Here is a 19,344-nt window from a genome sequence, read left to right on the forward strand (position 1 = left end):
TTGACTAGATCTTTTGGTTGAGTTGCAGATCCTAGATCTGGTATGATTGATTCAAACCTTGTTCATAACGAGTTTGGTACAAGTATAGTGTCAACGATGAAATAAGCTTGGGTTTAAATTGAACACAACTGAATTCAAGTCTCTTTTGGATCAAACTTAAATAAACAAGATCTAATTTGATTCAGGTCCAAACCTAAATCTAATTCGTATGACATGCTCAATCTACAGTCTACACCTGTATGTATATCTACACATATATATATATATATATATATATATATTTCATTATTTTTATTTTTATTTATTTCTACAAACATGACCGACTCGATTTGAACTGAGTCAGTCTAGTAAGTATATATATATATATATTACATCACTCGGTTTGGGTCACATCCAAACCGAATCGATTGGTCAATATGCTCTAGCTCAGTTTGGAGCACGCCCAAACCTAGTTGGTCTGAGTAATACCGATCTGGCTTGGTCTGATTCGCACCTAGACCAAGTGGTCTGGCCCACTCGGTCTGCTACGCTACGTGGACCGTGTCAGTCCCTTAAGAACCCAAAACCTATGAGATCTTTTTTTAACAGAGGGTCGAGTCTCTCTCTTTTTCCCACACAGTATCATCGGCAACTATGGTTGTGGATGGCGAGTGAGGCGACTCTCTCTCTTTCCTTGAAAAGGGGTTGTAAGGACAGGGATGACTCCTCTTGTCCCCCTCCCTTCTCTCTTTTCTTTTCTTTTTTTTTTTTGTACTGAGCTGACAACCCTCGTGGTTGCCGGTCTTGATTTTCAGCCATCGTCCACCTACTGGTTGTCGATGGTGAGGACAAAGGAAATGCCCCCTATGCGCCTCCTCAATGAGGGTGACAGGGACGAGGCAACTTCTTGTCCTTGCTCCTTTTTCTTCCTTGACAAGGCGCCTCCTTGTCCTTTCTCCTTTCTCTTCCTTGACGATGCTCCTTCATTGCCGTTGGCAATTGTGGTGGTTGCCTTTTTTTTTTTTTTTAAAGGAAAGAACCGACTTGTATTCGAGTCAGATATCAGAACAAATATCAAATCATTTAGTTAGATTCGGTAGAAAAAATAGCATCCAATCAATAACAGGATTGTGATACGTTATGTAGTCTTGCATTCGAGTATGAATCTGAATCAAAATTGATTCTTAATCTGATACATAATCCAACTCTCAATACACCTAAAAGCATCTCCTTTTTATTTTAAAGGCAAGCTGGGTTAGGCAGACCCCTACCAGTTATACAACTATACCATTGGGTTTTGAACCAAGAACGACCCAACAGAAGGCCACGTGCACTAGCTGCTCCTACCAGACAAGCAAAGCCCCCGTTGGTACATATATAAAAGCAACTCTGTTTAGCCAGCAGTTGGATCCAGATTTGATAATTATTACTACCTTTTCCCATCTGACTATAAATCCAAATATGCAATATCCGATTAGGTTGTATTGGGGTCAGGCAATCCTCTTCTTTCCTTCTTTTCCTTAAACTCTCTCTCTCTAACAACAAAATTGGCAAAAAGAGAGTAGAGTCATGGGTCTCATTACTTCTCCTTTTTAATAAGAGTTACCTCTCTCTCTCTCTCTCAATACCAAAATCGTAGAAGAGAAGGTGGTTTTTCCTCTTAATTAAAGAGATGTCCTCCCTCTCCCTGTCCCTCTCGCTCTCTCTCGCTACTCATTTAATGGAAGAGGGGGTCCCACCTCTTTATACCTACCCAACCATACGGTTCGAAGCCACCTGGTTGGGTATTACACGTCTTTTTCACAAGATAAACAAGAGTTTGTTCGTAACGTTTCCTATAAATAAAGGAACAATAAAACATGTATGATGCACACTACTTCGGCCATGTGGAAAGCTGCATATAGTCTTTACTTGCTTGACATACTGAAAGATTTGGAAACAGGTATTTAGTCTCTACTTGTATGGCATGATGAGAGAACTGAGATTGTTAACGAACTTACAAGCTCACGAAAATTTAGGACGTAGAACATCTCAAGGTACCTCCTCGTTTCACGCCTTTCAAGATAGCATACATGCTTCAAAAATCCATAAACCCCAGCCAATGTCATCAATCTCTCAGAGTAATTCTTCCATGTATACCTGAAAAATTACACATAAAATATATTCTGAAGAGTCTAAGGCTGATAAGAAATAAAAAGAAGGTTGCTGGCAGGGAAAAAAACAAAGTGAAAGATTATGCAATCGTAGATCTGCACAACGGAGACCTATAAACAGACTGAAGATCCAGAAAAGCGTATCCTCCATTGGGAACACATGGTACAATACTAATTATAGTATAAACACTTGGGAAGGCCAATATCAATGAAGAAACAGATAGGAAGGTGATCACTGAAGCAATTCACAAGTAGATCAAATAATCGAATTGCAAATGTCAACAATACCAGGGGACAAAACCAGCAGAAACCTTAAAAACAGGAGTAACAATAGAGAAACCTTTCATGGATGCGTTCCAATCCTCCTGCAGATATTTCCTCTCAGTATGCAGGATTTATCCTACACTGTTCGAAGAAGTTGGCCATGAGTTCAGTAGCATCATCAGGATGATAGGGATCCACATGAAACCCAATTTCCCATGTTCTATAATCTCAGCAGGCCCTCCGTGACAAGTAGCAAAAGTTGGCAAGCCACATGTCATGGCCTCCACAACAGTCAGCTCAAATGCTTCATAGAAGGCAGGCTGAGAAGGATTACTATAGGAAGGTTAAAATACACAAAAAGTTTCTCAGAAAGCTTCACATGACTGAAAGATTACCTGTACAAAAGCACCCCTTGTACCAGCTATATAACGGTACAGTTCACCATTGCGAGCCCGTTTAATTGGGAGCATATCCCGCGCAGCTGGACATTCAATTTATACCTTTCTATAAGCTGATGCATCTTCTCAATCTCTTCCATTTCTTCTCTGTTATTAGACTTCTCCAGTGCTTGGTAACCAGCAACAACAGGGTTAGTAAGCTCCCTTAATTTCGCATGCTTGCCATACCACTCCACCAATCCTGTGATGTTCTTCACTCGGTCATGCCTTGCCATGGAAAAGATGATTGGTTTTGACTGATCTCTCAACCAACCACTGAGTCGAAGAAATCAAGATATAAATTAACAAATAAATAGGGGAACAGTAAGTGTGAACTGGTCGTGAATGCCACCAGCAAAATCTAAAGGATCTCCATCAATACAGCTTCAGGGAGTCCTTGTTAGTGACATCATTTAAGTAGTCATTAGCTTATATTATCAAGTGATGAGGAGACTGTTCATAATATACAGAAACCATATCCTAGGAAAAGATATATCAAAGATGAATCCCTTCTCCCGTGAATAGAGCACAATCTATGTTTCGTCCATGATGAGAAGGCTAAAGCCTTTGGGTCAGTATGAAAATTCGAGATGCATCACTACCAGAACATACTTCATATGCCGAGTAAAAATAGCGCAATTATGTCAATAAAAAAGGAAAACGCAGTTCAAAAACAGGACTATGACAGAAAGTTGCAGAGAACTTACATGCATTCATCATTTTGTTCTGAACTAAATAGCATCTTTTGAATTGATGCATGCAGTGCAGTTAGCCTCTTACGCTTTTCCAAATATGGAAAATAAATGCTCACTTGACAGCCAGGAGATACAATATTGAACTTGGGATAAAAAACATCAATGCCATTAACAACTCTATATAATCCAGGAAGACTGAAGGCAGAGTGGCTTTCATACTGTCCAACAGTTTCTTTGCTGAAAGAGAGAGAAAGTTTAAAAGTATTACAAATCCAGATACCAAGCTTGAAGTTCACTATCCCAATCATACAGCAAAATTAAGGAATGCAGTTCTCAGATGTTGAAATACAACACTAAATATCATTTAAAATCTGATCGAAAGAAAAGATAATATGATGGAATCTATTTTTAATTGATATATCAAACATATAGAAATATCATCTTAGTTCGTAATGAATATTTTATGTAAAGGTCAAGAAATTTGAAATATGTACACTCCACACACATTCTCATGAAAACATGCACAGGCACACGTATCATACATGTGAAGGTACACTGGAGATATACCATACAAGTATACAACTGATAGTTGATTGATCCATTAAGGACACGCCAACACAGAGAAAATAAATTTCTCTACATGGACACATATACACACGAGGGACTGGAAAAGATCATTGACCTAAATGGAAGCAAAGAAATGAAAAATAAGAAGAGACCAGAGTTGACATCATGATTAAAAGATTTACATCGTATTGCACATTATGATACTATCAGATTTTGATTTATGAGATATGCAACATAATCAGTGTGAAACATGATAAATCCTATGATGAACCATACTGTCAAAGGTTTCGAGGTAAATGAAACTAAATGGCTTTTGTTTTATAGTTTTTTCAGTTTTTCCTAATTTTGCAGAATTCCTTCAGATAGTTCCTTTCGCCTTTTTTCTATTGCAAGGCCTGGTCCAGAATGCCAATTTATGATGATATTGGTTTTCCAAGTACCAAAGTCCAGGTGGCAGTGTCTGGAAATAGATACTTATTTCAGCCAAAAAAAATATATCCAATTACTTGTTCACATAGTCTTCTTTCATAGTTGTTATTTAGAAAAATTTACTTATTGTTGATTTATGTTACATTTAAACACATTATTCATGTAGTATGTCAAGTATACTTCCTCTCTATAGATCACAATTATTTCTGTCATTTCTGGTGAATTACTTACTTTTTATTAGTCGATATACTGTTGCATCATATAAAAAACGAACTTGTAAAATACAAGGATTTATTGAAAAATTGACTCATTTGTTTAGATCTAGGTTGGTTTTGGATAGGTTTTTTCGATTTAACCTGACCTCAACCAGACTTACAGCTTGCCGTTTTGGCATTCTAGGTTTTACCAGGCTGCAGTCTATCAATAGGCTAGTTGGCCCGTCCATTTAACTGGCTGGGCTAGGTCGGCCAGCTTGTGGCCCACAGGCAGTCCAGTCCCTCTAGGCCAGATTTGAGACTACAAATAAATTATACACACACACGTTGTCCTTGTGACCTAAACTTTTGATAGGAAAAAAATCAATACTAAATTTGGGGACCTCTCTCTACATATATATATACTACCTTCTACCCATTTTCCCTAGTATAAACTTTGGGAGGGTTTAAAATCATGACAGCATTTCTTTGCACATCTCCCTTGATGGACAGTCATTTTATAGTGGATAATCTGGGTCAACAACATTCCATGGTCTATATTATCACTCACTAGTTCAAGACCTTGAGCACTCTCATTTTCTTCATCTTCCATGGAAGACCATAAATAGGATTGCAGTGAAATGGTTTCACTTTCCAACTTAATCATAGGCTTAGCATGTTCATCAAAATTAAGTGTTATAACTTATAAACCTTCTCATGAAACCACCTGGAATCAGTTATCTGTTGGGAGATTGGAGGTTTTCCGGCGAGACCACAGATCGACCTCCCTGTATGGCGGTGGCCCTGCAAAGACAAAAGAAAAACAGAGCCTTCGTACCTGATGCTGCCATTTGATGGAGGGCGGAGGAAGTTGCCGGAGAAAGGGGTTCTTCAACTCAGCCTGTCTGCAGCCACCACAAGCGCAGGCCTCCTTATGCAGACGGTGAGTCGACCTCTTCCCTCCTCAAATTTCTGTATTTTTGCTCATGGAAAGGGTTGCTCATGAAACCCTTTTATAAGCCACGAAATGGGAACGGTTGAGTAACTGTTCCCTCTGATTTCAGGTTTAACAGAAGGAACACTTCATGTGGGGAAGCGTTACCCACATCGTGGGTAACCACCACCAACGTGGTGGTTAATCCCAACATTCTCCCACTTGCTCCGACGATAAACCCTTTAACCAGAAAACCTTATGGGAATAACTTGATGAATAGAATGGCCTTTATATTCTATTCTAAAGGTCCTTAGTTGAATCTCTAATCCTTAGGAGATTAACAACAACCATAATGTGAATCAAAAAACTGAAAGTGATCACTTTATTTATGTGCATATGTCAAAAGAGTTTAACAATCCCATCCTCATTACATGTTCGGAATATAATCCCGGTGCTAGCCCTTTAGTAAGAGGATCAACGATCATCTCTTTGGTACCAATATTAACAATATGCACTAAATGATTCTCCGTCCTTTCTTTAACAACAAAATACTTCAATTCCATATGCTTGCATGACGTAGTACTTTTGTTGTTGTTTGAAAAGGACACCGTAGCTTCATTATCACAGTAGACCTTCAGTGGATTCCCAATGGAATCGACCACCTTTAACTGTGATATGAAGTTTTTTAACCATATAGCCTGTGAAGTAGTCTCGTACAATACAATGAATTCTGCCTCCATGGTGTGGGCAGCAGTGGTCGTCTGCTTTTCACTCCTCCAAGAGATCGCTCCCTCAGCAAGTAAGAAGACGTACCCAGTAGTAGACTTTCTACTATCAAGGCATCCTCCTAAATCCGCATCTGAGTAGCCAATGACCTCGAGGTGATCAACTTTATGATACGTTAACATATAGTCTTTTGTCCCTTGAAAGTACCGCAAGACTTTCTTGGCAGCCTTCCAATGGGGTAAACCTGGATTAGACTGAAATCTGCCAAGTACCCTTACTGCAAAAGAAATATCTGGACGAGAACATGTATGCGCATACTGCAAGCTGCCAACAACTGATGCATATGGATAAGCACTCATCTGTGCTTTGTCAATATCGTTCTGTGGACAATCATTTAGGCTGAGCTTGTCACCTTTTGATATGGGTGTAGAAGTAGGAGAACAATTCTCCATCCCATATCACTTTAACACCTTTTCTATATAGGATCTTTCGGAGAGGCCTAGAAAACCTTTTGCTCGGTCTCGACGAATCTCAATGCCAAGAACGTAAGCAGTCTCACCCATATCTTTCATATCAAAATGTGATGCAAGAAACTGTTTTATCTCTGAAAGCAACTTTATATCGTTGGTTGCAAGTAAAATGTCATCCACATACAACATCAATATAATGAACTTACTCCCACTTTCCTTAAGGTATATACATTGATCAATAATGTTTTCTGTAAACCCGAAAGTCACAATGACTTGGGAAAATTTAATATACCACTATCGGGAGGCCTGTTTAAGTCCATATATTGATTTGTTAAGCTTACAAACCAAACGATCATTTTCAGAGAAACCAAGAGGTTGTTCCATGTATACCTCTTCATTCAGATCCCCGTTGAGGAACGCTGTTTTCACATCCATCTGATGTAGCTCTAAGTCATAATGAGCTACGAGGGCCAGAATAATCCTCATTGACTCCTTAGTTGAGACAGGAGAAAATATCGCATTATAGTCAATGCCCTCCATCTGGGTGAATCCTTTAGCAACCAATCTTGCTTTATGTCTCTCTATGTTACCTTTGGAGTCTTTCTTGGTCTTAAAGACCCATTTACACCCTACGGGCTTTACTCCTTTAGGTAACGTGACAAGATCCCACACTTGATTTTTAGCCATAGAGTCTAACTCTTCTTTCATGGCTTCAATTCAGTGTAAAGATTATTTGCTTTCAACAGCTTCCATAAAAGTCAACGGGTCATCATCCATATCTATGAAATTACCAGGCTCCTGAAGGTACACCACATAATCAGGATGTAGGACAGATCTCCTAATCCTTGTGGATCTCCAAACAGGTCGTTCCTCAGGCTCAGATGAAACCTGATCATCCTGTTTGTGCTCTTCCGCATTGTCCACAATAGGTTCACTTTGGATTTGTGCATTAACAATTGAATGATCAACCACACCATCATTAGGAATAACAATGTGGTATCTTTCAATGTTTTCCTTAACAGGTGATAAAACTGGATCCTGTATTTCCTCAAAACCAATGCTTTGAAGTGCACTTAATCCTACTGAACCATCTTCTAGGAATTTAGCCTTATCCGTTTCAACAATCTGTGGTGAGTGAGATGGGCAATAAAACCTGTACCCTTTTGATCTTTCTGGATAACCAATGAAATATCCACTGGTTGTTCTTGGATCAAAGGCTTTAATGTGGGGGTTATACAGTTTAGCCTCTGCAGGACATCCCCATATGTGCATATAAGACCGTGATGGTTTCCTTACCTGTCCACAGCTCGTAAATAGTTTTAGGCACAAATTTCGTAGGAACCTTATTCAAAATATGCACAGCTGTCCTTAAGACTTCACCCCACAACTTTATGGGAAGTGTTGAATAATTCAACATAGCCCTGACCATTTCTTTAAGCGTACGATTTCTCCTTTCAGCTACACCATTCTGATAGGCACTACCAGACATGGTATATTGAGGCACTATGCCTTCCTCTTTAAGAAATCGCGCTAATGGTCCTTCCCTTTGCCCTATCTCAGTAAATCTACCATAATATTTGCCACCTCTATCAGACCTGACTATTTTAATAACCTTATCAGTTTGTTTCTCTACTTCTTTCTTAAATTCCTTAAACATCTGAAAAACACCAGATTTTTCAAAAATCAAGTAGAGATACATATACCGAGAATAGTCATCAATAAAGGTGACGAAATATTTTTCGCCTGTGTAACAGGGGGAAAATGGTCCACATACATCCGTATGGACTATTTCTAATATCTCACTACTGCGTTTGGCACCTTCTTTATATGTGTTTGTATGCTTAGCCTTTATGCAATCAACACATGAGTCATTGTTAGTAAAATCTAGAGATTGCAAGATCCCTTCATTTACCAGTCTCTTTATTCTCTTTTCAGAGATATGACCCAACCTTCGATGCCAAAGCATGTAAGATTTATCATTCATCATGCTACGTTTATTTCCAACTAATGCGTATTCAGAAGTCAAAGACTCCTGAGTTTGGATCTTCACATTCAATCTATATAAACTATCATAAACTGATGCAGAACCAATTTCAATTAAATTTTTGAATATGAATAATTTGGAATTTTCAAACTTAAAACAATATCCAAATTTATCCAACTTTGAAATTGAAATTAAGTTTCTACTATACGATGGAATATAAAAGATATCATGAAGATCTACAATTATGCCTGTATCCAGAGTAATCCTACAGGTTCCAACACCCTTCACATGTGAACGCATCTTGTTTCCCGAATAGATGCTTTTCTCATGCATTGTTGGTTCCCTTCTGCTCAGGAACAGTTGTAGACAATTGGAAATATGAACAGTAGCACCAGAATCAATCCACCAGCTATTTTCAGGAATTTGTAATAAATTACATTCATGAGAAATAAATGACAAATTACCTCTCTTTTCCAACCACTTCTTGTACTTTATGCAATCTGCCTTTATGTGTCCCTTCTTCTTGCAAAAGAAGCACTTTATGGAAGCAGAGTTTGATTGCTTGTCTTGGGATGACTTATCCCCAGTTGGTTTCTTTCTAGCATTTCTCTTAAATGCATTCTTCCTTGGTCCTACCTTGGACGTATGAGAAGCTGTTATCGTCACGAAATTTTTCTCCGTCTTCCCTTCCTTGCGGAAGAGAAAGAGGGAAACGCTTTCGCGATTCAAACTTGACCGGATTTTGAAAATTGTTTTAGAATACTCGCCTCTGTTTTGAAAATTGCGGGAAAATCCATGGGATGGGGCTCGACCTGTTGGTACGAGGTTCGACCGTTCCTGCCGCCTTTAACAGGGGTTATCGAACCAAGGACCAAAATTGTGCTTGACTTAGCGAAATTATCAAAGTTATGTTTTATCCTAAATGCACAGAGAATTCAGGCATGTGCTATGAGATTTTGGAAGATGCAGCTTGGGAAAACATGATGTATGCTTGGAAAATATTTGGAGTTGAAAAGAATTTCTCAGGAAAAGCTGAAAGTCACTTTCTCAGGAAAACTCATGTGAAAAAGGGTTTTTGAAATCACGGGAAAGTTCATGAAGTTGTGGGAAAATCATGAATGGTTGAAAATCCTGGGAAAATGGAAGTGATTCTTGAGAAAAGGGTGAACCTTTGAAAAGGGAAACACTTCTTAGGAAAACTTGGACTCTGAGAGTTTTCTTAGGAAAATGATGGGAAATTTATAAGAAAACTCATTGGAGAAAGAAATTTGAAACTTGGGAATTGAAATCCTGAGAATTTTACCTTTGAAATACTTGGAAATCGCTTTTTGATCTTGGAGAAATATTGAAAAACTCCTTTGAAGCTCTTAAGAAAATAACATTTTCCAAGGAAAACTGTGAAAAACTTGACTTGGGGAAAGCCGATTTTGGAAAACTCTTAGAGTTTCTTGAGAAATCGATTTCTTAAGACTGCCACTTTCTTAAGAAAATCATGAGAAAACCAATGGTTTCATGATGCCAATGATATGAGTGAATGAATGCACTTTGAAAGATTTTCTAAGAAAATTTGTTGGAAAAATGTGTATTAAGTCAAAGTAAATCCTTCACATATTCTGACTGTGGCCATGAATATGTTCAGAGTTTATTTGATTTAATGCACATGATTTTGAAAACTTTGGAAATATGATGTGCATTTTAAGATAGCCTAAGAGTGTAGGCTCAATGTGACTAGTAGAAAGATGATGGATCTGGGTCTCGTCCATATTCCAACTAGGGCCGTAAATATGGATTCCATCGAGTTCATCAACTCCCTAAGAGTTGGTGTACGTGCCATTCGTGAGCATCCATAGTGCTTTGGAATAACAATGCATGAAACATATAAGCAGGATATTGCATAAATTTAAACTATATGATATGCATCCTAGTCTAAGCAGAAAATTAAAATCTTATTCCAAAATTTACATTATTACATCACTAAGTAAATGAAATGAATGGAATTTGCAGACTTCAGCTCCTTCTTTTGAATGTCTCTGCCAAACTTGAAATAGGGTTAGCTCAAATATGTGGGTTTTTCCAAGATTTTCCAATAATATTATGAAATTATTGGATTTAATTGGATATAAACCATATTCTCATGCTTCCTTGATATTTAAAATGATGTAAATGCAGGGAATTCAGTGGAAAACAGTTTGAAATTCGGAATTAGGGTCAAAATGACCAAAATACCCCTAAAATTAAAGTTACACCTTTAAAATCAGGGTTTTTTTGAAGGAAAACTTGGTAAAATTGAGATTTCGAAATTCAAATTGAATCAAATGATGATGAAATGCAGTAAGAGACATGATGACATGCTGCTAAACACATTAGGACTGTAAAATCAGAATTTGACATTTTGAAATTTATCTAAAATAACGAATTTCGCTTGTTTTTCGCTTGGATCTGGGTCCTGCGGGACCCTGTTTCGGTATTATGGCTAATCCGAACCTCAAATGGATTCCAAATTGCACCAAATTCGGTATGAATCATCTACTTACTTTGATAAACAGCCTATAATGCTAAAAATCACGAAATGATATGATTTAAATGCTAAACTTTAAAGAAAGTCCTAAAATGGTGGATTTTGCCTATGGATCCGAACCAAATGCAATGCTTAATATGATAATGCAAGATTTACACCATGAAAACTTCTGATATTTTGCAGACTGTTAAAGGACCCGAAATGGAACATGTTTGGTTTTTACAGCCTCGGGATTTGAGCCATGGTGAGTTCAATAACAGAGATTTAGTTCTGACAGAGGTAAAAATCACCCTAATCTGATGTAAAATGCTAAAAAAATATAAAACAACCATGGAAATTTATGAAAGTAATCAGAGCTACTCAAGACATCTACATGAACAACTTTCATGTTCATGATGTTGGCATTTGATTAACATAAACATGGATAAAAATATAACTTTGTGTTCCTAAATTGACAGAACAGACCAATATGACCAAACAGAGGACTGACAAGAAAAATCTGAAGCAGGTATCAACACTGTTCTAAAAATCACAGGATTTCAGATGCAAACAGAAGACACCTCGGACATAACTTTCACTGTTTACAGTTTTGGATTTAGAGCAATACACAAAGAGAAACCATAGCCCTAAGTCGATCCAAGATCTCAGAGGCCTAAATCAGGCTCTGACACGTGTCCCGAACTCTCGGATTTGTGTCAGATATAAAAAAAAATCATAAAAATCTGAAAAACTCAGGTTAAAAACTAGACATTCGCCCGAGTTCAGAACATCTTTCGGATCGAAAATCGGATATCCCATGAGAGAGATATCGATTTTACAAATCGGCAAATGATTTTCAAAACGCCTTCCGGGTAACAAAACCCGACTTGCCATTTTGAATGTTTACCCTAGTAAACAAATTCAAATGCTTCCGAATTTTTGGCACAATTTTAGAGACACCTAAGGGCGCATTCCGTGATTTTTTTGAGATTTTTAATAAAAAATAAATCCATGAAATGACGTGTGGACTGACTGACAAAAACAGAGAACTACTGAAAATGAGCAAAATTGAAATAAATGCTAAATTAATTCTAATTAATTCATAAAACGTGCTAAATTAATGAAATAAAATGCGAAGTAAGCCTAGCTAAATGCATGAATGCTAAAAATCATCAAGGAAGCATAATCATGTATTTTTATATATGTCGTTTCATGAGAATAGCTTAATCCATCTCTCGGATGAGCTCTTTCTTAAAACGACTCTCGAATCGAATTATGAAATCAAATCAAAAGGAAAAGAGGTGCACCTTGCTTCGTTAGGCAGTGTTGAAGCTCTTGAAAGGGACAGCTATCACGAGCTTCGTTCCTCCTTCGCTTTGGGCTTCAAGTGATTCACCAAGATCGATCCACCGTGCCTTCTTCACTGAGCCAAAGGGGGCGTGAATTCCAAAGTGCAAAAATCGGATTCTCAAGAAGGCTATGTCGAATTTTCAAGTCCAACAAGAGTTCTCAAAAGATGGTCTTCTCTCAAAAAAAATGGTCTCCCCTCTGCTGGGCGTGGAGCCTTGTTTTTATAAACTTTCTGAAAAAAATTCGAATTTCAAACAGGCTCAATCTGAGCCCTCCATGTGGCGCCATCTCAGGGGTGCTATTTTGATTTTTGAGAAAATAAAAATGAGAATTTTGTGGGTGAGACACCTCAGCAGGATTTGAAATTTTTCAAAATTTGGTTTGCTTGATTTTCTCTGCAGGAAGCTCCCAGATGGCGCCACCTCAGAGGGTGCTCTCTTGGAGTTTGAATTTCAAAATCACCTTTTGTAGGGAGTCCTCAGGTGGCGCCACCTCATGGTGGGCTGCTCTTATTAAAAATAAAATAAAAAATGAAAATGAAGCCAAATGGGAGTTCTGGAATGGTGCCACCTCAAAAGGTGTTTGACACATGTCAGAAGAACAGAGCAGTGGGCTCAGAAGGCGCCACCTCAGAGGAGTTTGAATTCTACTTTTTTCTGATGAAAGGAGATCTGGACATGTGGCAGTCCGGGATGGTTCCATACCTGACAAGTGTCAGCCTGCTGGAGGAGGTTCTTCAGATGGCGCCACCTCATGGGGGATTTGAATTTTAAATGGAGGTTGGCCCTGGAGGAATGGGGGGTGGACATGTGGCGCCACCTTAGGGTGGCTCCTACAATGCCATGTGGCAGGAGGGATAGGCAAGGGACATGTGGCGCCCTCATAGGCCATCTGGAAAAATCAGAGCTCAGGATTTGCGCCACCTAGGCCTTGTTTAAATTTTTGAATGGTTTGCTTTTTCTGAAGAAAGCCAGGAGTGACATGTGTCTCCTAGTTTTCTGAGAAAAGTAGGGAGAAGACATGTGTCCTCTACTTTTTCTGAAGGAGGTAGAAGGAGACATGTGTCACCTGCTTTTTCTGAAAGAAGCAGAGAATGACACATGGCAGAGGGGAGAGAAGGAGGGCCAAGCCATGTGGCGCCATCTCAGACAACATGGAAAAGGTGAAGTTCAGGATCTGCACCACCTATGAGGAGATTTGAATATTTGAATTCTAGCTTTTCTGAAGAGTGCAGGAAATGACACATGGCATCTACTTTTTCTGAGAAGAGCAGAGAATGACACATGTCACCTGCTTTTTCTGAAAAGAGTAGAGGATGACACATGGCATTTGCTTTTTTTGAAAAAATGAGAGATTGACATGTGTCCTCTGCAGGAGACACACTCCAAATGGCGCCACCTCAGAGGAGACAAGCCTACCTTTTCTGGAGGAATCTAGGAGTGACACGTGTCTCCTACTTTTCTGAGAAAAGTAGGGAGAGACATGTGTCAGGCTACTTTTCTAGAAGGAGGGAGAGGTGGACACGTGTCCCCTGCAGGAGACACACTTCAAGTGGCGCCACCTCAGAGGAGACAAGCTCCACTTTTTCTAGACAGGACAACCTATGACACTTAGCATCTCCTGGTACTCTTGGAATGACACATGGCGCAGGATGGATAGGGTGACACATGGCAGATAAATGGGATGACATGTGGCGGCTTCTTAGGGTAGCCCCACACTGACACTTGGCATGGAAATGGGAGGAGAGAGAAAAGACAAGTGGCACCAATCCAGGGGACAAGGCTCCTATATTTTTGGGTTTTTCAAAATTCAAATTTTCAAAAGAAAAGCTTGTGTGACACCACCTCAGTGTGGGTCCCACATTGCTTCTTTACTGAAATAAGGATAAAACAACTTCTTTTTGGAATTTTCATAAAATCTGGACTAATTGGTAAAACAGGAATTTTTGGAAAGAGTTGGCCCCTGTAGGGCAATTTCGTAAAAGGAAGATATTTGAAATTGTCAAAAGGGCAAAATCTGAGGTGAAGTGGCTGAAATTCATATTGAAAACTATCCAGATCGTTTTCCTGAGAAAATATTTTGAAATTCAGAGTCCTAGGGGTAAAATGGGAAGAATTGATAATTTTGAAGACCCAGGGTTTTGAAATCAATTTTGAAAAGAGTTGAAATTCTAATCTGGATTGAAAATTTTGAAATCAATAGTTCTGGACCTCAAAATGACATGCTGTGCAGTGCAGTGATTTGAAATGCTCATGCAATGATATGCAATGTCATGTCTTATGAAATGCAATCTTGAACCAAAACTTGGAGCTGTCTGTCTCCTGTCAGGAATAAATTTTTGAACATCTGAGTTAAAATTAGAGAAATTTTGAGAGTTTCAGATGAAATTTGGACTTTTGCAAGGTTCGGGCTCAAAAAATGACCATTTTGCCCTCCAGCGATTTCAGAGGCTGGATGATGATGCTTGGTGGAACTGTCGGGGAGGTGAGTGAAAATTTGGGGTGTTTACAGATGCCCCTCTTTGCTACTAAGCCGGCTCATGGCCGAGCTTAGTGGCAAAGAAAAACACACCAAATGTGGGCTACACATAAAAAAATGCCCCAGTTAGAAGGATCTGACTGGGTGTGAAGAAATTAGCCCGAGGAAGATGGTAGATATGAAGCGAAGAATGGAGAGAAAAGACTCACTCTGTGAGAGCGAAATTCAAGTTTTATGCTCTTAACCTGGATGGGACAGAAATATCTTGTATGGAACGAAGCTCAGGTTTGGCCCTTAACCTGATTGGGGACGGAATATCTCATAACATGAGACTTAGGTTTGTACCCTTAACCTGATCGGGCGGAAAATGAAATACCTCTTTGATTGAGGCTCAGGTTTGTACCCTTATCCTGATCGGGCGGCAAATGAAATACCTCTTTGATTGAGGCTCAGGTTTGTACCCTTATCCTGATCGGGCGGAAAATGGAATACCTCTTTGATTGAGGCCCAGGTTTGTACCCTTATCCTGATCGGGCGGAAAATGGAATACCTCGTCGATGGAGGCTCAGGTTTGTACCCTTATCCTGATTGGGCGGAAAATGGAATACCTCGTTGATGAAGGCTCAGGTTTATACCCTTATCCTGATCAGGCGGAAAATGAAATACCTCTTTGATTGAGGCTCAGGTTTGTACCCTTATCCTGATCGGGCGGAAAATGGAATACCTCGTCGATGGAGGCTCAGGTTTATACCCTTATCCTGATCGGGCGGCAAATGAAATACCTCTTTGATTGAGGCTCAGGTTTGTACCCTTATCCTGATCGGGCGGAAAATGGAATACCTCTTTGATTGAAGCTCAGGTTTGTACCCTTATCCTGATCGGGCGAAAAATGGAATACCTCGTCGATGGAGGCTCAGGTTTATACCCTTATCCTGATCGGGCAGAAAATGAAATACCTCTTTGATTGAGGCTCAGGTTTGTACCCTTATCCTGATCGGGCAGAAAATGGAATACCTCGTCGATGGAGGCTCAGGTTTATACCCTTATCCTGATCGGGCGGAAAATGAATGGAATCCTCGAAGGAAGAGACCATGATGGAACCTTTGGATTTTGCACAATAAATCCAATAGGGTTTTTGCAAAAAGAAGGAAAATGGGGTCCCTAAAGCTTGAAAAGTGATTGATTTTGGGCGTCTCATTGCTGAGACTAAAATCAGCTTTTGAAATTGCCTTTTGCGGGAAATGATTGGTGGTTCGACCTCGAACCGAAATGGGACTGTCTATGGTGGGACAGTGGGGACACAGGAAAGTGCGCAATTCTGAGAGTTCATGCTATCAAAGAAGGGAAGGAATCAAGTCCTTAAGAGGGATTTAAACTTGGTGTCTGGATGTATCAAAGGCGGACATCAAGCTCTCACTTCACATCAGGATAGCTAGAAAATATTGTCAAAATGTTGGAAATCTTACTGTTGATTCAAAATTTTTGAAAATGTTGCATATTTTTGCAAAGATGTTCTTTCTCTTCTACCCAAAGCATTACCCCCAAGCAAGGTTCACTTCGTAGAATCGAGATTTGAAATCCAAATTGCTCGCAATTGACCTTCTTCAAGGAAGTTATCAATTTTCTTGATATGAGCAGGAAAGAGAATTAGATATTATGAAAGCAATTGATGAAAGAGTATTGATAATAGAATTTCACAAGATTAAAGAGGATTCTTGATAGATCTGGCAGTTTGATATCCTGAGAGCTTCTCTCTTGATAATCTTTCTGCACTCTTTTGGCTCTTTGGTGTTTTGGCTATATTCTCCTTCATTTTGGAGATGTTCTGACTTTTTCTCTCTTTCTTTTTCCTCTCTTTCTCTCTTTTAGGGAAAAGGGTACGTCACAAACTCTTTCAACTTGGAGATGTTTCGATCCTCCTTTGATGATATTGGTTTATGGGTTATTTTGATGATATTGGCTCATTGGCTGGAAGATCTTTAGCTGAAATTAAATACCTTTTAGAGATTGTCGAGGGGTTCATCGCATCTGCTTTCATCTTGACAGTGCTTTGGACCTTCCCTGGAAGGATCTGTCACAAACTCCGTCATCTTGGAGATGTTTCGAATCTTCTTTGGCCCCGGGGGTCTACTCGCCTAATTCGCCTTCATCTTGACGACAGGTGAGAGATCCCTTTTGCGGATATTTAATTGCAGCTTAGGTGATTCTGAGGAGACAGGGTTTGGGTGAATTCTCTCTTTTCTAGCACTCAGGATATTTCCACTGCCTCGTCCTTACAAGAATAGCCTTCAAAGATGCGCCATTGACTGCGATCAATATCGATCATCTACGGCTTTTCAATAACATTGAATCTTCTTTTCTGGCCATATTGAGGATTTATCCTTCATCCTTTTGGTTGGCCAATAGAAAGAATTTGAGTTTTGAATCTCTTTTCGCAAAAGCTTCACTCTTTTGGAAGTGATGCTGAAGGTAAATTGAGATAGAGATTAGTGCAATAAAGATTCTGAAATCAATAAATAATTTGATTGATAATTTGACAAAATTTTCTTGAAATCCCTAGTGAAAGTGAGTATTTGAAATCCGGCTCAACACATTCGTGACGAAAATTCTCCTCTCTTTTTCCCCAAAAAGAGAGACTCAGGCTTAGCCCTTACCTGAATGAGAATTGGGAAATACTCCTCTCTTCCCTGAAGAGGAGGTGTTTGCAAAATGAACTTTCGAAGAGAAATTGAGCTTTCGTCAAAGCTCCCTAATATTAGGCTTCTCTTATGGAAAGGGGGCCGATAATAGTGAGGTCTGAAAATTGGGTCATGAAAGGAACGAGTCCATCACACTCTCCCAGCAAGGGGAGGTTCTTCATGACGAAGATGGCCTAGTATGAAATTGGGGGGTCACAAGAAAAACGAGTCTCCGTCGAGCCTCTCCCTTAAAAAGGGTTCCTCGTGTGAAATTGGAAATTGTTTTGCAAACGGTTCACAAAGACGCGAGTCCCTTCAAACTCTCCCTAAAAAGGGGCTAAGTGAACGATTTGGATAGCATGCGAAAAGAACGTGCTCCCTCGAACTCTCCCTAAAAGGGTCTCTCGCAAGAGAAAATGATTGAAATTGGATATTGATATTGATTGACCCAAAGGTCGAAATTGGAAATTGGAAATTGGAAAATTGGTTGCTGGAAATTGAATGACCCGAAGGTCACAAATTTGGATGACCTGACGGTCGAAATTGAGAATTGATTTGACCAAAAAGGTCGAAATTGAGAATTGGTTGACCGAAAGGTCGAAATTGTGTGACCCGAAGGTCGAAATTGAGAATTGATTGACCTAAAGGTCAAAATTGGAAATTGATTGACCCGAAGGTCGAAAATTGAAAATTGGAAATTGAGATTGAGTTTGTAGAGCAGGTAGTTAAGCCTGTGTAGTTATACACTGCCGGTCCCAAGCCCGGATAAAGGAGGAGGGTTGCGGTAGGCCTGTGACAGCCAGCATAAAAACTTTGTCATATCCTATGAAAATGAACCAATATGAGAATTTCGTTGGGGCGTTCCCTACTGAGCGACGCGCTGTACTCTCTAGGCCCGGAGGCAGTGATAAATGTGCAAGGGTTGCTAGGTCGTCGCCCAGAAGCGACGCGTCACACCGGCGCCCGGGTGTGGTGTCAAATAGGCAAGGGTTCCCTCACTTTGTTGGACGGGTGGGGGTAAAGAAGTTAGTCCAAGACCATAAAATTAGGTTAGCCACTTGGAACATAGGGTCTTTAACTGGTAAGTTGGTAGAGTTAGTAGATGTTATGTGTAGGAGAAAGATTGATATTTTATGTCTTCAAGAGACCAAATGGGTAGGTGAGAAAGCTAAAGTGATAGAACCTTGGGGATATAAGATTTGGTATACAGGAATAAATAGGAATAGGAATGGAGTAGGGATTGTTATGAGTCGTCAGTTTATAGATAATGTAGTTGAGGTCCGTAGGAAGGGTGATAGAATTTTACTTATTAAATTAGTATTAGGTACGGATATTATTAATATTATTAGTGTTTATGCACCTCAAGTAGGTTTAGATAATTCCATTAAGCATCAATTTTGGGAAGATTTAGATGGAGTAGTACAAGAGACATCTTATGGAGAAAAGCTTTTCATCGGCGGTGACCTTAATGGACATGTAGGCATTAGTAGGGATGGATTTGAGAATATC

General features: G+C 39.4%; 1 protein-coding gene across 1 annotated transcript; it reads right to left on the reverse strand.

Moving 5' to 3' along the window:
• Positions 1-1,925: 1,925 nt before the first annotated feature.
• LOC149844244 (sucrose synthase-like) lies at positions 1,926-3,069 on the reverse strand. The gene is made up of 4 exons (XM_090001060.1): positions 2,897-3,069; positions 2,537-2,729; positions 2,421-2,443; positions 1,926-2,118 (listed from the first exon to the last, which is right to left on the reverse strand). The coding sequence occupies exons 1-4, from the start codon at positions 3,067-3,069 to the stop codon at positions 1,926-1,928; spliced, it is 582 nt and encodes a 193-aa protein (XP_089857186.1).
• Between the last annotated feature and the right edge of the window lie 16,275 nt (positions 3,070-19,344).

The sequence above is a fragment of the Nuphar pumila genome, chromosome 3, assembly GCF_984573655.1.
Source record: "Nuphar pumila chromosome 3, dmNupPumi1.hap1.1, whole genome shotgun sequence".
NCBI classification, from domain to species: Eukaryota; Viridiplantae; Streptophyta; class Magnoliopsida; order Nymphaeales; family Nymphaeaceae; genus Nuphar; species Nuphar pumila.